The following is a 24672-nucleotide window of genomic DNA, read 5'->3' on the forward strand; positions in this document are numbered from 1 at the left end:
GGGAGAGGACTCGTTACCTGGACATCTATGCCGAAAAGGTAACCAGAGCATCTTGATTTGTTTGGGCCTCTTACAAAAAGCAGGGTTTGTGAAATGAAGCAACGGACTGGTCCATGGAGTGTCTATTTACCAGGAACTAGTAAGCCTGGCAGACCGGAATCCTAGGAGAGTTAGCAAGCAGAAGCTCATTCCAGGCCCAGCCCCTGGAGGGAACTTTTCAGGTCACAGAATAACAGTTCAGTGAATTCTCCAGAGTGCTTCTCTCCGGTTTTATACAAATGAACGGTGAGGGATGGATTGGAATGGCAAGAAAAGCAGGTAAGGGCAGCGGTGAGTTTATGCTCTCGGGCCCTTTTGGCAGGCCCTATTCATTCACCTTAATAAACCTGACTGTGTCTGAAAAGACAATGGATTTAAACCATATGTCAGGAGTGCTCTGATGGTGTTTCCTGCTTGGCAGGGGGTTGGACTGGATGGCCCTTGTGGTCTCTTCCAACTCTATGATTCTATGATTCTAAAAGCTGAATTAATATACCACATAGGTTATCTTTTTTTCCAGATATAGAGATAGATAGATAGATAGATAGATAGATATAGATAGATAGATAGATAGATGATAGATAGATAGATATAGATAGATGATGAGAGAGAGAGAGAGAGAGAGAGAGAGCGTGCGCGCTTTTTGGGGGGGCGCAGGGGTATGCATACCCCTAAACATTTTGTGAATCTAAGTTTGGCCTCATTGAGGAGCAGTATTTAAATATGAGTAAGAAAATGAGAGTACCCTTAAACATTTTTAAAGAAAAAAAGCACTGAATAGTTAGCTAGATAGATGACAGACAGATAGATAGCTAGATAAATAGATATAAAACAAGGACATGGGTACCTAAAGGAGGTCAGTGTGAGCAAATGAAATGTTGAGGACTAGTAACTTGTGGCAGAGGCAGATCTAGGGCAGCGCAGCCAGTTCTGCCACACTGGGCATCAAGCCAAGGGGGACACTGCAGGGTTTCGCAACTATGATGTAGCAAATTGAGCAGAGCCGAAGGTGAGGCAGGGAGCTGCTGGATTTTGACCTTGCACAGAGGCACCACTGAAATTTGAAAGATCAAAGTTCCCTCCCACCTCACTTGTGGGTTGATTTGCAAAGCTACGATAGGCTCCACTGCATTTTCAGGACAGTGGCCTTTTTTTAAAACCTATAACCACAATAATCAAGAATTATTGTTCCAGTTGCTAGAACTGAGCTGAGGGGAGTCTCCTTGTTCCTCTTTCCTAAAGCAAAGATGTGAAGGATCTCTCGCCATGTGAACCTACCTGGACCCTGAAATAAACATCAGAGGCCCTTCTTTGTGTGCCATGAGAGGGCCAAAAGGTGGCAACACAAGACTGGGCCTTATCTGCAGTGGCTCCCTGTTTGTGGAATGCTTAGCTGGCACCTTCATCATACACCTTTGGGCACCAGGCAAAAACACTCCTCTGCAACAAGGCCTTTGGCTGATTAACACCTTATACCCCTTTTAAAAGTGTTTGTGGGAGGGGGTGTTATTGGTTTGTGGGGTTTTTTTGTTCTTGTTTTTATTATGTATCTTGTGTTTTTTTGTATTGTATTTTTATGTTGTGAACTTCATCTATGGATTTAATTTAATAATTTAATAATAATAATAATAATGCAGTACCTTTATAAGGTACTGCATTATTATGGGGGGACGCGGGTGGCGCTATGGTCTAAACCATTGAGCCTCTTGGGCTTGCCGATCAGATGGTCGGCGGTTCGAATCCCCGCGACGGGGTGAGCTCCCGTTGCTCGGTCCCTGCTCCTGCCAACCTAGCAGTTCGAAAGCACATCAAAGTGCAAGTAGATAAATAGGTACCGCTCTGGCAGGAAGGTAAACGGCGTTTCCGTGCGCTGCTCTGGTTCGCCAGAAGCAGCTTAGTCATGCTGGCCACATGACCCGGAAGCTGTCTGCGGACAAATGCCAGCTCCCTTGGCCTATAGAGCGAGATGAACCCCAGAGTCGGCCACGACTGGACCTAATAGTCAGGGGATCCCTTTACCTTACCTTACCTTTATAAGAAAAATAAACAATAAGTTTTGGTTCTGTGTGTCTCCTGATATGATAGGGAAACTCTCTTATCAGGCTCATCCCCTCCCCCATGGCTTCCGGGTGCCAATCTTGCTGCCTGACAGGGCTTACTCAGTGCAGGTCTACCTTTCCTAGGGAACACAGCAGAATCAGAGGAGCCTTTCTGGCTTGAGGCTGGACAGCTGCAGACCAGACAGGGTAGGAATCGCGAGTCATATCTGCTTTACCTAGGGAGGGGATCCCCAAAGTGACCCAGTCTCCCCGCAGGGAGAAAACTTGTACATGCTAGGGGAAAGGTTCAGTGTGCTATCTGTTGTGTTAATGATCAGCCTGCAGGACATTGTGTTTGCATGTGAGTCCTGGCCAGCAGTGAAGTGTAGGTGGGTTCCCACGAGGCAAGACACAGTGATAACAGAAAGAACCTTTCTTGAACTGCATAACTGGGAAACAGAGGCAAAGCAACTGCTTATATACATTTCTGAAGGCTTGTGCCACTCCCATTCCCAACGTGATTGGCTGTCTACATTTCCAAACTGCGAATCGTGACTCTAGAGTCCAAGGGCCAATGGCAGAGGCCCAAATCCTGAAATGTTCTGTGATTGGACAACATGTATTGAATCAGAACAGAGGAGCTCAAACTCCTTAGTCCAGACTCAAGCTCAGGAAAGCACAGACCACTGAATACATAACAAGCAGGCTGAAGCGAAATGGGGGAAACCAGGCATGGGGCAATACCTCTGTGAGTACCAGGCATACTTATAAACCAGCTCAATGCAAGATCTGGAAGGCAGAATGTAACCACAGCATCCCTGGCAAATTGTGATTCAGTTTCTGCTTAGATGCCTCCAGTGAAGGATGGCTAAGCGAGCGCTTCCCAAGTCCATCTGTTCCCCTGTCAAACAGCTACAGTGGCACCTTGGTTCTCAAACTTAATCCGTTCCAGAAGTCCATTCCAAAACCAAAGCGTTCCAAAACCAAGGCGCACTTTCCCATAGAAAGTAATGCAAAATGGATTCATCTGTTCCAGACTTTTAAAAACAACCCCCAAGACAGCAATTTAACATGAATTTTACTATCTAACGAGACCACTGATCCATAAAATGAAAGCAATGATCAATGTACTATACAATAAATAAGACAGTATTGTAGATGATAAAAATTTAATTTAATTATTTTTCTTACCTGCACTGACGATAGTCATTGTTTGGATGGAGGGCTTTTTATCCATTTCCACAGTCACACAATCAATCAATCAATCAATCAATCAATCAGTCAGTAGCTGAACTGGGTTCCACACAGTCACAAAAACAAATTAACCGAAAAAGCCTCAAAAACAAAAACACAAAATAAATAGCAAAAACAAAAGTGCCAAACTTAATCCGTTCCGGAAGCCCGTTTGACTTTCGAAATGTTCGAAAACTAAGGCGCAGCTTCTGATTGGTGCAGGCGCCCCAGAAACAATAGCCGACAACTGCATCGGATGTTTGGCTTCCGAAAAATGTTTGAAACCCGGAACACTTACTTCCAGGTTTTTGGCGTTTGAGAACCAAGGCATCTGAGAACCAAAGTACCACTGTATTACCATTAGGACACTTCTCCTGATGCTTAGCCGAAAACTGTTTCCCTGCCATTTCCACTCATTACATAATTTTGGCATGAAATCTGCATGGCAGCCCTTCAGATGTCATTTGAAGATAACAACCATGTCTATCTGTCCGTCTGTATTCCACCTGTATTCCGCCAGTCTAATATCATCAGGTATGCAGTGCCAGGATGTCAACTGTCAATTTGTAAATATTTTGATAAAGAAATGGATTTCACTGCTATTTCTTTCAGCTGAACAACCAAGGAAAGAATGGCCTTTCATGATGGTTTATCTCGCACTCAGCAGATACTGCTGGCAATCTTCTGCTTCCCGCTGCTGCCCTTCTATCTCTGCTACTTGTGTAAGTAGGAAGTGTAACTTGAGCGTTAATAACCCACGTGCATGGGAGAAAGTCTTACACATCTTACTCAGTGAACTCAGTGAGAATTACCGTATTTTTTGCTCTATAAGACTCACTTTTTCCCTCCTAAAAAGTAAGGGGAAATGTGTGTGCATCTTATGGAGCGAATGCAGGCTGCGCAGCTATCACAGAAGCCAGAACAGCAAGAGGGATTGCTGCTTTCACTGCTCAGCGATCCTTCTTGCTGTTCTGGCTTCTAAGATTCAGAATATTTTTTTTCTTGTTTTCCTCCTCCAAAAACTAGGTGCGTCTTGTGGTCTGGTGCGTTTTATAGAGCAAAAAATACGGTACTTCTGAACGTGTAGAGTTGCACAACAAAACAGGTCCTGCTCTGAGGAAGTTGCTGTCTAAAGGGCAGCCAAGAGGAAACGAAGATTTATTTCAAGAATTGCACCTTTAGTTCTATGAGCCCGCTCACCTGTGAGTAAAATGCATAATAGCTGGTGACTGGTTTTAACTTTTTATATGGTCTTCATTGTATGGATTTACGTGTAATTGTTGTAAACACTCTGATAATTTTTACGAATAGTGATGTATATGTATATTTCTATAAATAAAATTTCCTCCAAATGCTCCCTTTATTTCCCAGCCTGCTCCACCTGCCTTTCCCCAATTCCTTTTCCTTCCCTTCTGCCCATCACCAGAGAACTAAAATTCCCACATTGTTTTCTCAGAGCAACCTCACCCTGTCTCTGCCTTGGAAAACAGCCGATGAAAACAGAGTGACGATGTTCTTACAACCTTATCATTTAGCAAGATAATATATATTTGTTATAGGCTTAAACGTCTGTCTGTCTGTCTATATATTTATATAATTTGTGCTTAGGTTGTGTGTTGGTTTCCAGACCTGCAACACACCTTTTGCCTCAGAATCACTCCTCGTAAAACCGCTGCCAAATTATGCAAGAATAACCAAAGCAAGGGACTCGTGATGCTCCTATGCCAGTCCTTTGTTCTGGAATTGCTTCCTTTCATTCACTCCAATCCAGATAACATCATTTCCAACCCTCCTCTGGGAGGGAATTAGGACAGAAGGAGAAGGTAGACCTGAAGAAGAGAGCTAATGACCATCAGGCATGTTTTCCGTGTTTCTTTTAGTAATAATGATATTTCTTCAGGCTTTGCAACGAGTGAAGAGGATAAAGGGCAGCCTGACTCCCTTGGTGAGTGAATATCAAAATCCTATTCCGTTTATTTCTTGTCATACTTTGGATCAGTGTAAACACTGCTGCTGGGAGAACCACTTGCATCTTTGGGCCTTCACTTCTATTCACTGATTGTTAACCAAGTTTGATGTAAGATGTTCATAGACTCTCAGAGTTAACACTCGGTGTAATAGCCTACGGTCTAACTTGTACAGTGGTAGCTCGGTTTTTTAACGTAATCCGTTCCGGAAGACCGTTCGAGTTCTGAAACATTCAAAAACTGAAAACTCAACAGTTGACAGCTAGACCTCTGGATCTTGCACCCAGCAGAAGCCGCGTGGTGTGTTTGACTTCCGAGGCATGTTCAAAAACTTAAGCATTTACGTCTGGGTTTACGGCATTTGTAAACCAAAATGTTCGTCAGCGGAGACATTCGAAAACCAAGGTACCACTGTATAAGGTTCTATCTAATGGTTGCAGCTGAGAGGGTGGAATATTGGAGATGGATGTAAAAGTTGAACACACACCTCTGAGGTCTCAGACTCTGTGTGAACCAGTTTTTACTCAATTATCTCTGAAGAGTAAGGGAGTGATCTCAGCCTATCTGGTCCCACTGCCTTGCAGCTGAAGACCTTCACCAAAGCCTCCCTTACCTGGGTTGCATGGCAGCAGCTGCAAAGCAGCAGCAGGTTCCAGCGAGATCTCACTAGATCTTGCCAGAAGCTGCTGCCGCTACAGCTTCTCCACCGGTGGTGGTGGTGGCAGAATGGGTGGACCCCTAGGGGCATGCCACCTTTTGGAGTTCAGTCATAAGTTATTCCCAAATTCAGGTGTCATTTCTGTCAGGAGTTCAGCCTACACTCGAGTAGGACCCTGGCAGAGACACATGCCCGACTGGCATGTTCTCTACCTCCTGGTCGATCGTTCGGGAGCTTCAAAACCTTTATTCAGCCCGAACATCACAGCAACCGATGCCAACAGACACCGGCATACTTAGGGATCTGCAGAGTCTTCACAGCTTGCGTGACAGACCTCAGCAACTCAGCATTTTGGCTAATCTACTTTATTTACATATAAACACACACGGAGCACTGCAACATGGCTCCCTCTCTCTCTAGCATCAGACAGCAAAGAGGAAAAACAAAGGACAACAGTCCCACTTCATGGAACACAGTAACACAAACATCCTGTCTCCGTCACTTCCCACTCTGTGGAGTTATAACATACAGCATCATACAACTCCCATGACTGCAATCACGGAGCAGGAATTCTAACAATTTCCCCAACAAAAGCTTCCCTTTTCCCAAAGCCCGCTGCCCCTGCCCCCCTGCACACATGTGAGAAATACAGACGCAATACAAGCCAGAGCAGTAACGATGAATTGTACTTTTCCAACAGATCAAGTAGAAGAAGGTGTGGTGCAGCAATCAAACAGACAGCGCAGATTAGCTGGTGAGAGAAATGTGTCAATTTAGTTGGCCACTTTTGCCCCGTGATGCCACAGTTAGTTCCTTGTTATGTCTGTGCATGTGTAACGGTCTAGATCTTGCTGGAGAGTTTTTCTCCTTGTGTACTGTGTCAGGAAGATTTTGGGCATCCCATGGCAGGAGAGTCACCAAGAAAGTTGTGCTCTCCCAAACCCACGTTCCCAGCTTGTTTGCACTCCTGTCTCAGCAATGTCTATGCTGCCTTGGCCATGTCCACAACCAGGGATGCAGGTGGCGCTGTGGTCTAAACCACCGAGCCTCTTGGGCTTGCCGATTGAAAGGTTGGTGGTTCAAATCCCCGCGACGAGGTGAGTTCCCATTGTTCTGTTCCAGCTCCTGCCAACCTAGCAGTCAGTACAAGTAGATAAATAGGTACCACTGTGGTGGGAAGGTAAACAGCGTTTCCTTGCGCTCTGGCTTCCATCATGGTCTCTTGTTGCACCAGAAGCAGTTTAGTCCTGCTGGCCACATGACCTGGAAAGCTGTCTGTGGACAAACGCCGGCTCCCTTGGCCTGAAGCGAGATGTGCGCTCCAGCCCCATAGTCGCCTTTGACTGGACTTAACTGTCCAGGGTTCCTTTACCTTTACCATGTCCATACAATGGAAGATGGCAGGATCTGCAGGAATATACAGTGGTACCTTGGGTTAAGTAACTTAATTCGTTCTGGAGGTCCGTTCTTAACCTGAAACTGTTTTTAACCTGAAGCACCACTTTAGCTAACCGGGCCTCCTGCTGCTGCCACGCCGCCGGAGCACAATTTCTGTTCTCATCCTGAATCAAAGTTCCTAACCCGAGGTAATATTTCTGGGTTAGCGGAGGCTGTAACATGAAGCGTATGTAACCCGAGGTACCACCAACTAAACTATAAGCAGTGGGCAGGCTGACTTGCATATGGTTTTCTCAATTTCCCTCGGAGGAAATGGGAAGTAGTGAAAGAAGTATATGGACTATGATTGGGCTCACACCCTTACCAGGAAGCGTCCAGTATGCACTGTTGGAAGTTAAAAATAATAGAAGGTCGTGCAGCCTCCCTTGGCCACTCCTCTTCCATGTCCAGTGGGGGTGTTTGCAGACAATTTTTGGGAAGCAAAGAGCAGGGGTGAGGAACCTGTGACCCTCCAGGTGCTGTTGGGCGTCCAGTACTCATCAGTTCTGGCTAGCATGGTCAGAGATTATAGCAGTTGCAGTGCAACATCTGGAGGGCTGCAGGTTCCCCATCCTGGACTTAGTGGGATAAACATATGAAATGATCTTCCCCAAAATAACCTCCGCAGACTTTAGTGCTGCGGCTGGTGAGGTACTCTGAGCTAACATATGGACATGGGCTTGGTTGCATGCTTCAGGTATGGTATTGATCATGGAAGGTCATATTTCCAACAGCTCGAGCCGAAGAAGGAACGGGTCAAGAAATAAGTGAGAATCCCAGAATCACAGGTGAGAGTGGTTTGCTGTTTAACCATCAACTGTAAAGCCTTCTTTTGGGGCAAATTGTCCATGTTGTAGCTGTGTATGTCTGATGACCTGGGTTTCTCTACAGAGAGCCTTTCCCTCAGATGCCAGGGCAGGGTGGGAAGACGAATGACGCAGCCACCTTTGCTGAAGCCAAGCAGGTTTGGGTCCAGTCAGGCCTGGATGGGAGACTTCCTGGGAATTCCCTATGTATGGTGCCTCGAGTTCCGGGAGGAATGAAAGATGTGCATTTGGCACATGCATGTACTAAATAAATAAATAAATAAGGGGTCCCCTCTCACTTATTGAGATCTTATGGGGAGGCCTCGCTTGGAGCACCATTAAGGATTCAAGTAGAAGCAGCTACGTGTGTTCAGTAAACCTGAAGGAGCATCTTCCACCATAGCTGTCAACGTTTCCCTTTTTTTAAGGGAAATTCCCTTATTCCAAATAGGATTCCTCGCAAGAAAAGGGAAAAGTTGACAGCTATGTATGCAGATTTCAGTCTGCAAATCCAGCCCTATTAACCCTGGGGCCGCACTTAACTTTCAGATTTCATGAATATTTGGATCTGCTTTAGGCTCAGAGCATTTGATGAGATCCCTTGTGGGTTCCTTTTCAGGTATACGCCACTTTGAATGGTTTTATTTATTTATATCGTATTTACTCAAATGTAATGTACACCTTTTTTTGGCCAAACTTTGTTGTGAAAATTAGGGTGCGCATTAGATTTGATGGTGCATTAGATTTGCGTAAATGCGGTAATGAAACTGTGTGTAAATTTTATAATATAAATTATGCAACATATGCTTTAAAAAAAATTTTTTTTTCAGTCTCTGAGATGCTCTCTTTGTTCTTTAAACAGGCCAGGCAGCTGAAACGCACAATGAGGATCATCTGCTGGGTGTTACCTATGAGCCTAAACAAAGTATGTGAGCCGGTGAATGTTGATAACATTAACTGCAATGGCTGTAAGAGTGATCTTGCTGAAGAAATCTTGCTAAGGAGCTTGGTTTGAAAGAAAAGCCCAATTGTAGTAACAACAACAACAAATCTTTTTGAAATATACTCAGTCGAGAGTGGATTTCATGCTCTTTATTCAGCTCATAGTGGTGAGGAGGAATGAAATTTCCCCCAAAGTTTACACATTATTTACACAATGGGCTACACATGATTGGCTAATTCCGAAATTCTCCTGTAGGCCAATCAGGTTGTGGATTCACTTCCATCTGGAGCTGGATTGGGTGGCTCCTGCAGACCAATCATACTGCTTCATTGTTCTAGGACCAATCAGACTGCTGCATTCTGAATCCTATTGTTCTAGGACCAATCGGACTGTTGCATTTTGGACCCTATTGTTCTAGGACCAATCAGACTGCTGCATTTTGGATCCTATTCAACTCAGTACATGACACCTTTTTAAAGGGTGTGCATTGAATATTTTCAGCTTCTGATTTTTCAGTATTCTCTGGCACGTCATTTCCTGACTGTTGCTTCTTCAGGGCTACTTTTTCTGCGATCTGGATTTACTTTGCTTATGTTACCTTTGATATGTGATATGGAGCCTGTGCAAGGGCTTCCTCATTCCAAACCCAGAGGATTTAACATGCTACCTCTTAAAAATGAATATTCGATTATTTCAAAACCCATAAGAAAGAGCAAACCATTTCATCCGGTACAAAGCAAGTTTCCCAGCCCACCAACCTTAAAAGCAGCAAGAGGGACATTCATTTTCCTACCACTTTTGCATGTTTTTACTGTGTAGTTGACTTGATACCTCTGTTTGCAAGTTCTCGTTGTTTGTTTTTCTCCAGATCAAATCACTGTGGAAATACATCCTAGACACAGCACATCACGGAGCAAAAAGAAGTTTTCCTTCAGAAAAGGTAGGTCCGTTTCTATGTTACAATGCATAAGAAAACAGATTATTATTATTATTATTATTTATGGGAAATGTTTCAGCTTCCTCCGACCTGAGCTGCTTTAATGTGAATTGAAGGATGCTGTAGTGATGGTGGCAGATCAAAGAACACTGAGGATGACATATTTGTAAGTGCTGCATATTCTGTAACCTTCTGGAAGCAAGAAGCGACATGTACTTTTTAGACATGCACAGGTGTGCTAAACAGGTTTGGCTAGAGCTATGAACTTAACCAAGAGTCTTGTTCGCAGCCTCCATGTCCTTAGAATCTCATTTTAAAGATAGAAAACCACAGGCAGGCAGAGGACCCAAAGATGGACATCCAAAATACTCCCCCCCTATTCTGAAAGAGTTGAGAAATGTATTCATGTATGCAACCGCTGCTGCACGAATCTTAATACTAAACGGTGAGAGATAAAATACCAACTAAAATGGAGGGCAGGTGAAAGTACTTGAATATGTAGAATTGGGAAAGATGACAGGAAAAATTAGGAACAAGACAAACCAACAGTTTAACAAAAAATGGGATTCATTGAGATTATATTTAACAGAACATTGTTCTCATACGAAATCTTCGAGATGCTTTGATTAACTTCTGCAATGTAATATGCTACAAAGATCATGGATAATTTGTGTTAAGTTAAAGAGTATAGAAATATGCAGTCAACAAGGAAATGAAGGACCCATACTAAGGACGATGGAAGTCTCAACATATGGGAGAATTTTATTTTATATGGAACATTTTCTTTGTATTTGATGGGATCTGTTTTTGTTGTTCTCTGTGTAGTGAAGGGACTTAATATTGAAAAAATAATAGAGATTAAATTGCAAAATAACTCCCAATCCTATAATGTATTATTCCACCTTGTGTTTCTATGGATTTATTTATTTTTGTAACTAATTCTTTGTGTGCATGTGTGCTCCTGGTGTTGCAGGAATCCAGGTATTTCCTGAGTGGACAGGGAAGGACAATGAAGGTAAAGGCTCCAAATGGGACTTAGGTTCACATGTGGTGGGGGTGTAAATATGGACAATGTTTCTGGCAAAGGGTGTTTAAGGAGATAACAGAAATCACTGGGTTAAAGCTGACCAAAAGTCCAGAGGTAGCATTATTATTAGTTTACGATGGGGTAGAAGGTTCACAGGCTATGAAGGACTTGCTTACATATTTATTGACAGCTGCACGAATTATGGTAGCTAGGAGATGGAAGGGGCAAGCAGAATATAAAATGGAAGAATGGTATAAAGAGGTGTGGGATATAGCTATTAGTGATAAATTAACATGTGCCATTAAGGTAAGACGGGGAATATGCAGGAGAAATGATTATGAGGAAATATGGAAGGTGTTTGTAGAATTTGGACTGTTAAAACGGAAAGGGGTCAAACCATCGCAAGAGGTGTTGAAATTTTGGGAGGTTGGATAGTTACAATGGAATGGTCTTGGTGGTGGGGTGCACAATTTTAGTATTTATTTATTATTATTTCTTTGTCAAAATAAAATAAAATAAAATAATAATAATAATAATAATAATAATAATAATAATAATAATAGCAGCTATTTTATATCGAGGGTTGTTCACACTTCTGTTTGCCCCCTGCCACTTTCCCTGGGAAACCCATTTTTTACCACTGAATTGGCGCAAACATCAACAGGCTTTTCTAAAGATTGATGTTTGCTCCAATTCAGCACTAAAGAGCAGGTTTTCCTGGGGAAAGTGATAGGGCAAACAGAAAACTGCTCAGAGCCGTGCCTCAAAAGCAATGGAAAAGTGGGAGACCGCTCAGACCCATGCTTTACAGCCATGGGACAAGTGGAAATGCAAATGAGCCCTCAGTCAGATCATTGGTTCATATAGACCAGGTATTGTTGATACTGACCAGCAAACAGCCTCCCAGCTCTTCAGGTGGGAGACATTCATAGCCCTTCTAGGAGATGTTTGAGTTTGAACCAGGGACTTTCTGCTTGCAAAGCAGATGCTCCAGCAGCGAGCTATGGCCCACTCCCTAAAGGCAGAATTCAGAGCAGTGATTGTACTGAATCAAAGGGGTGGAGCGAGTCCCCTTTGAAGAAAGGTGGCTGTGTTTTCCCTCCATCTCCCTTAACACTAGAACTCATGAGCATCCAAACTGGAAGACTGCCTTCCCCCATTTTGGCTGGGTTTGGTGGGAGTTAGTAACCTAGCAGCCTCTAGGGGGCAGCAGCTTCTGCATCATTGCTTTAAGGCAGGGGTCAGCAACCTAAGGCCCATGGGCCGGAAGCAGCCTGCAGAGGTCGTTTGACTGGCCCACAAGCCGCCCCCGAAATGAGTTGCCCGCTTGCGCACTGCGCTAACCCGACACAGCGCGGTGCGGGGCCTCGCTTCCGTGGCGCCGGAAATCATGTCTGTGGAGACGCAGATGCTGGAAATTGTGTCTGCGCATGCAAAGACGCTGAAAATCACAGGCGTACGCTCTCACATACGCGCGATATACAGCCCACGAAGGGATCTTGGCAGACCGATTCGGCCCAGGCAAGATAAACCTTGCTGACCCCTGCTTTATGGGCAGCTATGAAAATTACACTGACAACGGTTGGCGCTGTGGGTTAAACAACAGAGCCTAGGACTGGCCAATCAGAAGGTCGGCGGTTTGAATCCCCGCGACGGGGTGAGCTCCCGTTGCTCGGTCCCTGCTCCTGCCAACCTAACAGTTCGAAAGCACGTCAAGTGCAAGTAGATAAATAGGTACCTCTCCGGCGGGAAGGTAAACGGCATTTCTGTGCGCTGCTCTGGTTCTTCAGAAGTGGCTTTGTCATGCTGGCCACATGACCCGGAAGCTGTACACCGGCTCCCTCGGCCAGTAAAGCGAGATGAGCGCTGCAACCCCAGAGTCAGCCATGAGTGGACCTAATGGTCAGGGGTCCCTTTACCTTTACCTAAGAGCAATATATCGTGGTATCTGTGGCTATATGCATGTTGTTGGGCTCCCATTGTTTCCCGGCCAGCATGACTAATAGCCAGGAATGATGAATGTTGCAAAATACGTTTTAATGTACATATTGTCTCATCCCAGCAATAACCATTTTGCAGGGTTTCAGGATGATGGAGAAAAGGGATCAAGGCTGTCTAAGGGACAAGTTCTGTATGGTAAATATAAGTTGTTTTTATTTATATATATAAATTTTATTTTTGCATTTTCTAGTTTACATAAACAAATGAATTAAATACATAAACATATCATCCATTTTGACTTCCCTCCCACCCGCCTTGTGGATCTTAATGCAATGATTTCCCCCTCTTATCTCTTTCATAACTCTATTTTTATAAATCCTTTCTCAATCCATAGTTTGAATTTTTACACAAGTTTTCTCTGAATCCTACCAATATATGTACCATAATTGTTTACAATAGCTTTTCAAATAAATTATAAACCTTCCCCATTCTTTATTAAACACCTCCTCTTCCTGATTTCTAATTCATAGAATCATAGAATCATAGAATCCTAGAGTTGGAAGAGACCACAAGGGCCATCGAGTCCAACCCCCTGCCAAGCAGGAAACACCATCAGAGCACTCCTGACATATGGTTGTCAAGCCTCTGCTTAAAGACCTCCAAAGAAGGAGACTCCACCACACTCCTTGGCAGCAAATTCCACTGTCAAACAGCTCTTACTGTCAGGAAGTTCTTCCTAATGTTTAGGTGGAATCTTCTTTCTTGTTGTTTGGAACCATTGCGCCGTGTCCGCTTCTCTGGAGCAGCAGAAAGCAACCTTTCTCCCTCCTCTAGGTGACATCCTTTTATATATTTGAACATGGCTATCATATCACCCCTTAACCTCCTCTTCTCCAGGCTAAACATGCCCAGCTCCCTTAGCCGTTCTTCATAAGGCATCGTTTCCAGGCCTTTGACCATTTTGGTTGCCCTCCTCTGGACACGTTCCAGTTTGAACGTGTAAGAATTTCCTGTAAGAATTTCCTCTTCAGATCGCATAAATCTTTTGCCTTTTATAAGTTGTTTGTTATATTTGCCTGCTGGCCTGGATCCTGTATACAGTGGTTCCTCAGGTTACGAACTTAATTCGTTCCGGAAGTCCGTTCTTAACCCAAAGCGTTTTTAACCCGAGGCGCGCATTCCCTACATAGGCCTCCTGCGGCCATGGAAGCAGATATTGTTCGTATCCCGGGGCAAAGTTTGCAACCTGGAACACCTACTTCCGGGTTTGTGGAGTTCGTAACCAGAAGCATTCGTAAGCAGGACTGTTCATAACCCGAGGTACCACTGTATTTGGTGTGGGGAGTCTTTAGCTCGCCAGGTGTTGTTAGACTACAGTTCCCATCAGCCCCAAAAAGGGTGTCCAGTGGCCATGGAATGATGGTAGTTGTAGTTCAGCAGCTTCTGGAGGGCCAAATTTCCCCCACACTTCTTATATATCTTAGCTGAGCCCATCCACAACCACTCAAGGTCTTCTAGGAACAAGGTTTGCATGGGAAATATTAACCACACTGTACCTTCGCCACCAAGGCCGACCCTACCATTAGACAGAGCAAGGTGCCGCCTCAGGCATCAGATGCTTGGGAATGGGAAGAATGAGTGAGATGTCATTGGGCATCTCTGTACATGCTAATGAAGCCTGCCCTGCATCCTCTAAGTTAGCCTGCTCTCCTCAGGTACGGTGTAGCATTCTGTCTCATCACCAGTGTTTGGTTCCGGCAAGCGGAATGGCGTTTCTATTATATGTGGCATGTGGGTGGGTGGGTACATTTTGTCCATTACTTCATGCAGTCCTGTTTGTGTCACTGTTATGCTACCTGCTAGGGTTAAAAGACAGAGGTTTTGGTGTGAAGGGAGATTCTTTGAGGAGGTGACAACTGTTCCAGTGTGAGGTGCGCACCATGCCACTGCCACTCCTATCACAAGATTTATCTTCTTTGGCCCAACAAAAGCCATGCTCTAAAAATGTTTCGCAAGAACCGATCAACATCCTATCTGGTCCAGCACTGTTGGGGTGTCCCCCTTTCTCCATGGATGTTTAAGCAAAGCAGTAATGGTAACAGGATAGGTGAATCCCCTCAACACCTTGTTACTGGATTTCATTTGAGGAGTTGGTTCTGATTTGAAACAGAGGTAGAGCTTTTCCATGTTTGTTCCTAGATTACCCGTGGGATAAATCCAGTCTGAAAACAATACCAGTCGACTTGACACAGTTTAAGGAACTGGATGCCTATGCATCAAAGGTATGCAATCTCTTTTACAGGGTGGAATAATAGTCCAGTATGGAATTTGCTGGGATGCAGAGATCCTTTTCCATGTGGATTTGGAATTTGAGAGTGCCTTCAAGTGTGCTCTCCTGATAGGAGGAAACCCTCCGTTCCCAATGGGAAATATCATGAGTTGCAAGACCCAGCTCCTGTTTCCCACATGATGGACAGACACAACAGAGCGCCAATTTATGTAGACTGCATACGCACCATAGGTAAAGGACCCCTGGATGGTTAAGTCTAGTCAAAAGTGACTATGGAGATGTGGCACTGTGGTCTAAACCACTGAGCCTTTTGGGCTTACCCATCGGAAGGTCGGTGGTTCAAATCCCCGCGACGGAGTGAGCTCCCGTTGCTCTGTCCCAGCTCCTGCCGACCTAGCAGTTCGAAAGCATACCAGTGCAAGAAGATAAACAGGTACCGCTGGGGTGGGAAGGCAAACGGCATTTCTGTGCGCTCTGGTTTCTGTCATGGCGTCCCGTTGTGCTAGAAGTGGTTTAGTCCTACTGACCACATGACCCGGAAAGCTGTCTGTGAACAAACGCCGGCTCCCTCGGCCTGAAAGCGAGATGAGCGCTGCAATCCCATAGTCACCTTTGACTGGACATAACCGTCCAGGGGTCCCTTACGTTTTACCTTTTATATGCACTATATAAATACACCAAAGTATCCTGGAGACTATCATAACCCCACAGAGCTGCAATTCCCAGAACCCGTAACAAACCACTGTTCCTAGGATTCTTTTTTGAGGCAGAGAGATGTGCTTTAAATGTTTCATACTTAGCTATTTGGGGATGGCATTACCTTGGCTTCTCCTTTGCTTTTAAAATTCAAGAGATAAATCAAAAGTCACATAAGATTAGAGTCAACAACCACAGTTTAGCAGCCATTCCCTCTCCTCAGAGAACTCTGGCTAGCAATCGCTAACAAGCAATTATCAGTACTGATGTGAAAAATCTCTGATGGAACTCATAACAATTAAACTGGTGTACAATCAATATGTATTGGTGGTGGTGGCAAAGCAATCCGCCCCAGATTTCACACTTTTGCCCGGTGACAATAGTAGGGCCTGCTCTGGATCCTGGGTTGCCTCAGCCCCTCACCCTCCCTGCTCTCAGCAGGGCTGTCTATATGTGGTGCCAGGGTGCAAAGATCTGCCTGGTGCCCCCCCGGTTGCCCAGTCCCAGGAGCACAGGAGGGCAGAGCCGGCCGGCCAGCTGCCTCAGCATCTCACTGGCTCGGTTGCCCCCAAACTCGTGGTGCAGAGCCCCCCGCAGCAGAAGAGCCCACCAAGGCGCTCTGACCAATGTGTGGGCTCTTCCCTGGACTCAACTCTTAGGCCCCTGACTCTCGGCCTGGTGCCCCTGAGAGCCCGGCGCCCAGGTGCCCCGCACCCCTAGTGCCTGTAAGACGGCCCTGGCTCTCAGAATGCCCTGCTGGCTGTAGTTTCGCCCACCCACAGGTGGAACAGGTTGCTCTGTACTGGTGGATGGAGACTGGCATCTCTCTCCACCAGTAGAAGTCAGCACTTCTGCCAAATCCAAGACCACCACCAATTGCACGGCACAAAGGGGATTTGAATTTCAGTGAAAGATTGTGGGAATGGGATGCCCGTGTGCCCTGGAAAAGATTATGTGTGCCAGTGTGGTGTAGTGGTTAAGAGCGGTAGTCTCGTAATCTGGGGAACCGGGTTCGCGTCTCCGCTCCTCCACATGCAGCTGCTGGGTGACCTTGGGCCAGTCACACTTCTCTGAAGTCTCTCAACCCCACTCACCTCACAGAGTGTTTGTTGTGGGGGAGGAAGGGAAAGGAGAATGTTAGCCGCTTGGAGACTCCTTAAAGGGAGTGAAAGGCGGGATATCAAATCCAAACTACTCTTCTTCTTCTTCTTCTTCTTCTTCTTCTTCTTCTTCTTCTTCTTCTTCTTCTTCTTCTTCTTCTCTCTTCAGAACAATTTTTAATGTGCAGTTCTGTGCAGTTTTACTCAGAAGTAAGCTCCACTGAGTTCAAAAAGACCAACACCCACTCGGAAAATTCATCAGCATTCTAATGCAAATTCCTCCTAATGCACTGAATTTTGCAAAGCCTTTCCCCTAATACAATGTGTTCTTATGCACATATTACCTTGACTTCGTGCATATTTATTACATGTACATACGTTTTTGCAGACATTCCTATCTGGAGAGCTGTACTGCAACATCCAGAGCAGGGCGGATTTTGAAAGATTGCTCTGTTTCAGTTTGTTTATCATTTTGGAAAGCGCAAATTAAATAGGATGACCTGGAAATGTAAAAAAAGAAACGAAAAAAGACTGACATCCTTGTCAGTGCATGTAGGATTGCACCCGAGGCTTTATTTAAACAGGTGGTTGCCTTCGATAGAAAAATGGAACTGGGTACCCCTTTCCCATATCAAAAGCTACTGAATCTATTCCCTTTTGTGAAACAGGTAAACGTCAGGAATAGCGTGGCAAACCTGGTGAGTGCCTTGCTCCAAAAAGCCCACAGTGACCTGGAGAAAGTCCGAGCCATTTGGATGTGGATTTGCCGCCACATAGGTAGGTGGTGGTGACAACTTTTTGTATGCTTGTGCCCCTTTGCTTCTGACAACATCACAGCGGACAGGCATTCCACAGGTAAAGCTTTCCCCTAGCCCTGCATCTCCATCCATACTGGGGTGAGATTTTCATAGAATCATAGAATCATAGAGTTGGAAGAGACCACAAGGGGCATCGAGTCCAACCCCCTGCCAAGCAGGAAACACCATCAGAGCACTCCTGACATATGGTTGTCAAGCCTCTGCTTAAAGACCTCCAAAGAAGGAGACTCCACCACACTCCTTGGCAGCAAATTCCACTGTCAAACAGCTCTTACTGTCAGGAAGTTCTTCCTAATGTTTAGGTGGAATCTTCTTTCTTGTAGTTTGGATCCATTGCTCCGTGTCCGCTTCTCTGGAGCAGCAGAAAACAACCTTTCTCCCTCCTCTATGTGACATCCTTTTATATATTTGAACATGGCTATCATATCACCCCTTAACCTCCTCTTCTTCTTTGGAAGTGCTGCCTGCCTTGCAGCTGATAGATGCGTGGATGCCCCACAGGAGGGAGAAAACTATGAAACAGGGTGGGGAACCTGTGGCCATAATGTTAGACTACAACTCCCATCATTCCTGAGCACTGGTCATGCTGGCATGCTGTGAGAGGAGCTGGAAGTCTTTGTGCTGCTGGTTGTTGCTTTTCTTTAGAACTGACTGCTGAGCACATTCTTTTCCTCAAAGAAGTCTCGGCACTGTGGTGTGTTGAGTGTTGCTGGGAATTGTAACTGTGAGGCCTATTCTACAGTGTCCAGAATTATTTGAGGGAAAGAATGTGCCTTGAATGTGCATTAAAGGTGGGGTGGCATGTAACAATAGGTAAGCAGGTAAAGGTAAAGGACCCCTGGACAGTTAAGTCCAGTCAAAGGCGACTATGGGGTTGTGGTGCTCATCTCACTTTCAGGCTGAGGGAGCCGGCGTTTGTCCACAGACAGCTTTCCAGGTCATGTGGCCAGCAGGACTAAACCACTTCTGGTGCAACGGAACACTGTGACGGAAACCAGAGTGCATGGAAACACTATTTACCTTCCTGCCGCAGCAGTACCTATTTATCTACTTGCACTGGCATGCTTTCGAACTGCTAGGTTGGCAGGAGTTGGGACAGAGCGATGGGAGCTCTCCCCGTTGTGGGGATTTGAACCGCCGACGTTCCAATCGGCAAGCCCAAGAGGCTCAGTGGTTTAAACCACAGCGCCACCCATGTCCCATGTAACAATATTTTCATTTAATTGATCAATCACTCCGATCTTCTGCTCAAAGTTTGCATTCCGAGTGAAACTGTTGCAGTCCCTTATTCACTGTGCATTTCATGCTTTGGGGTGGTATTTCACAAATGTCTTTTTTTCTCCAGAATATGATGTGGAAGGCTACCATAACCTTGACAAGGTGTCTTGTGAGGCAGCTGATGTCCTTCGATCAGGAAAAGGCATTTGCGCTGGATATTCTGGACTCTTTGAAGAAATGTGCAGGTAATTCCTATTGGCCCCAGCCTCCATGACAAAGAGTTGTTACTTGACAAGGCAAGGATGATGGGAGGTATGGTGAGCCACGGCTTCCCGACCCCAGCACCAAACTATAAATGCTCCTGAAGCAAATTTTGATATATAGGCTTGCATTGTAATGGAGGTAGGTCCATTGGAATCAATTCATGATTAATTTGTTTTCAGTGGTATTCAGCCCATATTCTCTTAGTTTGCATTTTATATTCTAATGCACCATTATGGAAAGAAGGACCAAAACACAGGTGTGCTGGAAATCTTGTACGCACCCTGTTATGTATTCAGTTTGCCTGAGCTTGAGTCTGGACTAAGGATTCTGACCCCTGTGTTCTGATTCGATACATGATATCCAATCACAGAACATTTCAGGATCTGGGCCTCTGCCATGGGACGCGGGTGGCACTGTGTCCTAAACCACAGAGCCGAGGGCTTGCCAATCAGAAGGTCAGCGGTTCGAATCCCTGTGACTGGGTGAGCTCCCATTGCTCGGTCCCTGCTCCTGCAGACCTAGCAGTCTGAAAGCACATCAAAGTGCAAGTAGATAAATAGGTACCACTCTGGTGGGAAGGTAAATGGCATTTCCGTGCACTGCTCTGGTTTCCCCAGAAGCGGCTTAGTCATGCTGGCCACATGATCCAGAAAAACTGCCTGAGGACAAACGTCGGCTCCCTCGGCCCGTAAAGCGAGATGAGCGCCGCAACCTCAGAGTTGTTCACGACAGGACTTAACTGTCAGGGGTCCTTTACCTTTTTACATTGGCCTTTAAACTCTGACTTATGATTTGCAGCTTGGAAGTTTAGACAGCCAATCACGTTGGGAGTGGGAGTGGCCAAGGCCTTCAGAAATGTACATAAGCAGTTGCTTTGCTCCTGTTGTCCAGTTCTGTTAATTCAATAAAGGTTCTTGCTGTTATCGCTGTGTCTTGCCTCGTGGGAACCCGCCTACACTTCACACCCTCTCTAACAAGCATCCTTCACCAATCACTGCCTGCATGTTTTATAGCCCCTCTGTGCTACCTTAAAAGCTTAAGCTAAATTTCCCTGTCTGTCTGTCTTCAGAATGTAAGCTGAGATTCTCAGGCTGCCAGATTTTGCTTCTGACGACAGCTTCTATGTCAATGCATGAAATGCAATCTGAAATGCATTGGGCTTGAAATAATGTTGTTTGGCTTCTCCCTGAAAACAGAACAAAAAGGATGAATGACAATTCCAGCTCAAAAGAGCAGTGAAATGGCATTCCTGAGTACCTTTCTTCCTCCTCAGTATTGCAGGGATACAGTGCAAGACGTTGTCAGGGTACTCCAAAGGGGCTGGGTACAAACCAGGAAAAGTCTTTAAGGGAGCGAGTGATCATGCTTGGAATGCTGTCCATCTGGATGGAAGCTGGCACCTTTTGGACAGTACGTGGGGAAGTGGCTGCGTGGATGATGGCAAGAAGAGCTTCACTTTCAGGTATGCTGTTAGGCAAAAGAAAGCCGGAAGACAGTGTGGGACTCAGTGAAGGTATAGTTTACTTCTGCTGCTTTTAGAAGGCTTTTATTTTGTCTGTTTGCGATTTGATGGCCACAGGGCTGACCATTTGCAATGAGAACCAAGCCGATGGTGATGGGGAAAATTATGGAAACTCCACCAAGCATTCATTTATCTCCTTGAGTGGTTCTAGAGTATTATGCTTATCCTGGGGATAATGGAAGCTAGGTTGTTGCAACATAACAGCCTCTGTCAACCCAGTGCCCTCCAGCTGTTTTGGACCACAATTCCCATCATCCTTCATGCTAGCTGGGGTTGATGGGACGTAGAGTTCAGCAACATCTGGAAGGAATCAGATTGGAGAAGGCTGGTTTAGCACAGTGTGCAAAGCCTCAGCTGTGCCCAATGTTAACGAAAGCTGGTTTAAACAAACTAACTGGATAAGCCATGGCTTGTCAAACAAACCGCTGTTAACATTAAGCATGGATTTGGGTGAGACAAACTGATTTATCTGAACCAGGATCTAGTTTCTTCACAGCAGTGTGTGAATGTGAGGCTGGCTTTGGCTCATTTTTGACATGCTAAACCTGACATCGGAACTGCGCCATGGGCATAGCCAAGGGAGGGGAGGCAGGGGGAGCAGCTGCACCCCCCATCAAGTAAATAAATCAAAATACTTAACTAGCTGACCAGTTGCATCGCAGATAGCTCAGTTCTGCCCCCGTGATCTAAATCCTGGCTATACACACGAACTGGGCCGATATTATTCCACACTAAGCTTTAGGTAACCTTCCCAGTTTGACTCTGGTGATGACTGAGACAATTTTATGAAATGCTGCACAATTCTGCCTTCTCCTTCTGCAGGTACAATGAGTTTTACTTCCTTACCCATCCGGCTCTGTTTATTAACGATCACTTCCCAGAAGACCACAGCTGGCAGCTCCTGAAACGGACATTATCACTGCAGCAGTTTGAACACGATGTGTGGTATAAGCCTGCGTTTTATTCAGTGGGACTGATAGGCACATCCACGGCAACGTCAGTCATCGAAACAGGTAAAGCCAATCAGAAGCATCCGTCTTGTTGTTTTTGACAGTTACGCTGACAATCCGTCTCATGTTTTTTCAAAGGTGAAGTGCCCCATGACATGAGTTGCTACTGCATTATTATGAAGCAGAGATGAGGGAACCTGTGGATCGGAGAACCTCCAGAGGTCGCTGGACTACAACTCCCATCATCCCTGATGATTGGTCATGCTAACAGGGGCCGATGGGAGCTGGAGTCTCACAACAGCTGGAGGGCCACGTAGGTTCCTCACGCAACAATTGTGAGGCAGCTGGATTGTGTCTGGTCTATCTGGACAATCCCTATGCATTACATATTGATATATATTTCAGCAGAGCCTAGGACCCTCATACCTACGGGACCGCCTCTCCCGGTATGCCCCACAGAGAGCTTCAAGGTCCATAAATAGCAACACCCTAGTGGTCCCGGGTCCTAAGGAAGTTAGATTAGCTTCAACCAGAGCTAGGGCCTTTTCAACTCTGGCTCCGGCCTAATGGAACGCTCTGCCTCATGAGACCAGGGCCCTGCAGGATCTGATTTCTTTCCGCAGGGCCTGTAAGACAGAGTTGTTCCACCTGGCCTTTGGCTTGGAGCCAGTTTGATTCCCCCCCCCCCCTCTTTCTTTTTTCTTTCTCCTCCTGTGATGAGGCTGCATTTTAATATTTTAATGTTTCAATATTTTAATGTTGTATTTTAATGTTGTATTTAAGTTGTATTCATTCAACTTGTTTTTATTATTGCTTGTTAGCCGCCCTGAGCCTGGCCTTGGCTGGAGAGGGCGGGGTATGAATAAAAATTATTAATATTATTATTATTATAAAACTCTGCTAAGACCTCCTGAATGACAGAATAAATAAACATAAACCAGCACAACAAACTCTCACTTGCACAACAGAACTCTCCCCTCCTCTCCCCTGCAGCCCTTGTGAGCATTTCTCTTTTAAACAAGTATTAACAACAATTCGAAACTTTTCACTTTTCTTTCACAGAAAACGGCAAGGCAACTGTTTCCATTGAGAGTCGATCTCCGACCTTCTTCCTTTGCGACCTCAACGGGGCAAAAGAGCAGTGCTTCATGACCCTGCAGAGGAACGGGATGACCGTGGAAGTGTATCCTCAGGAGGTGGGGACTCATAGCTTGGACATCTTCGCCAAACCTTCCAAGAGCAAGGAGGACTACAGCCATGTTCTAAACTACTCCCTGGTATGCCGAACTGTGGACAAGAGCTTCCGCTTGCCCAAAGCGCTCATCTATCCTGTGGGGCCCAGCTGGTTATCAGAGGAAAAGGGGATCCTGGAGGCTTTGCCCAAAAGCCCCATCATACACACCGACGATGGCCGCTGTGTTGTCACTTTCACTCGGACGAGTGACCTGGACTTCTTTGCCACCCTGGACTCGGATACCAGCCGCACGCCAGAGGACGTACGGAGGCGTCACATCTGGACGACTCGCTGGGGCACTAAGGTTGAGTTGAAGGTACATCTCCCTCACGCAGGGGCCTTTGCTCTTCACATCTGGGCCAAGAAAGCATCTGACCCGGGCAGCAGTCACTGCGCCCTCAGCTACCTCATCTCCTGCCCAAATAAGAAGGTGACGTGGCCGGTTTTCCCACAAAGCTACACGAACTGGGAGGATGCCTTTGAGCTGGTGGCACCTCTCGCCGGGGTCCTGCCGGCCAACCGTGATGTAACGTTCAAACTCAAGCTGCCTGGTGCAGACGGGGTGTCTGTCGAATGTGGAAAGTCTCGCCCACTGAGGCTGAGTGAAGACGGTTTTTGGGAGGGAATCTGCAGCACCTCAGGTGGCTCCACAGTGACAGTGAGAATGGCAAAAGGTGGCAGTAATACCTTCTGGTCCCTGTTGGAGTACAAAGTGGAAAGTCACTAGCTTGGAGACAGACTCAGTGGGAGAGTTGTGAACCACAGATCGCTCCATCGACTCTGATTTGGCAGGGAAGCTTCACAAGGCTGCCTCCTCCCTCAACTGTCGTTTTGGGGCTGCCTCAGTGGGGGAGATAGGAAGCAGGGCTCATTTCATCAGCTTCACTGGAAGTTTCAAGTTTCAAGGAACCTCCTGCCCCTGAACTGTGGCAGATGGTTGTAATGTATTCAGTGGTCTGTGTTTGCCTGAGCTAAGGATTCTGAGCTCCTGTGTTCTGATTTGATACATGATGTCCAATCACAGAACATTTCAGGATTTGGGCCTCTGCCATTGGCCCTTGAACTCTGAGTTGTGATTCGCAGCTTGGAAGTTTAAACTGCCAATCACAGGAATGGGAGTGGCCCAGGCTTTCAGGAATGTATATAAGCGGTTGCTTTGCCCATTTCCCAGTTATGTAGTTCAATAAAGTTTCTTGCTGTTATCACTGTGTCTTGCCTCGTGGAACCCACCTACATTTCAATGGTCATTATGGGAACAACTGTTTACAAATTGGCACCAAAGTTTTGATTTTTATATTCCCTCACTGTCCATTTTCCCTTGGGTTTTTTTATTTTTTTAAAAAGATTGTAAGCCTGTGTGTAGTGACTGTCTTGTTTTGATTGTATGTAATCTGTTCTGGGAGTCTTTTTATTATTATTGAAGAGCAGGGTACAAGTAGCTTGAGTCCAGTCAGGGAAGAAGGCCAGGGTATAAATAAATACCATAAATAAGAAAGAAATGTGTGCCAGTGTGGTGTAGTGGTTAAGAGTGGTGGACTCGTAATCCGGTGAAC

At 45.6% G+C, this 24672-nt stretch overlaps 1 protein-coding gene across 2 annotated transcripts; it reads left to right on the forward strand.

Moving 5' to 3' along the window:
- Nucleotides 1–22: 22 nt before the first annotated feature.
- LOC309336667 (kyphoscoliosis peptidase-like) lies at nucleotides 23–24321 on the forward strand. Of its 2 annotated transcripts, none has more exons than XM_081852803.1 (15): nucleotides 23–38; nucleotides 3924–4033; nucleotides 5212–5256; nucleotides 6637–6690; nucleotides 8108–8161; nucleotides 9042–9104; nucleotides 9991–10062; nucleotides 11033–11074; nucleotides 13166–13222; nucleotides 15227–15309; nucleotides 17782–17890; nucleotides 19277–19394; nucleotides 20687–20875; nucleotides 21758–21948; nucleotides 22948–24321. In XM_081852803.1, exons 2-15 carry the CDS (start codon nucleotides 3943–3945, stop codon nucleotides 23844–23846), a joined length of 2067 nt encoding a protein of 688 aa, XP_081708929.1. In that variant the 5' UTR covers nucleotides 23–38; nucleotides 3924–3942; the 3' UTR covers nucleotides 23847–24321. The 2 variants fall into 2 exon arrangements, with proteins under 2 accessions (XP_081708929.1, XP_081708928.1); XM_081852802.1 differs by lacking the exon at nucleotides 23–38 and adding an exon at nucleotides 242–318.
- The last annotated feature ends 351 nt before the right edge of the window (nucleotides 24322–24672 follow it).

This window comes from Podarcis erhardii (assembly GCF_964252035.2).
Source record: "Podarcis erhardii genome assembly, chromosome: 2".
NCBI lineage: Eukaryota > Metazoa > Chordata > Lepidosauria > Squamata > Lacertidae > Podarcis > Podarcis erhardii.

Bases quoted from the DNA above. Each gene is read 5' to 3' on its own strand.
- LOC309336667 (XM_081852803.1), top strand. From the start codon at position 3,943: ATGGCCTTTCATGATGGTTTATCTCGCACTCAGCAGATACTGCTGGCA. The intron at 17,891-19,276 runs GTAGGTGGTGGT...TTTTTTCTCCAG, and splicing joins GTGGATTTGCCGCCACATAG to AATATGATGTGGAAGGCTAC. The intron at 21,949-22,947 runs GTAAAGCCAATC...TTTCTTTCACAG, and splicing joins AACGTCAGTCATCGAAACAG to AAAACGGCAAGGCAACTGTT.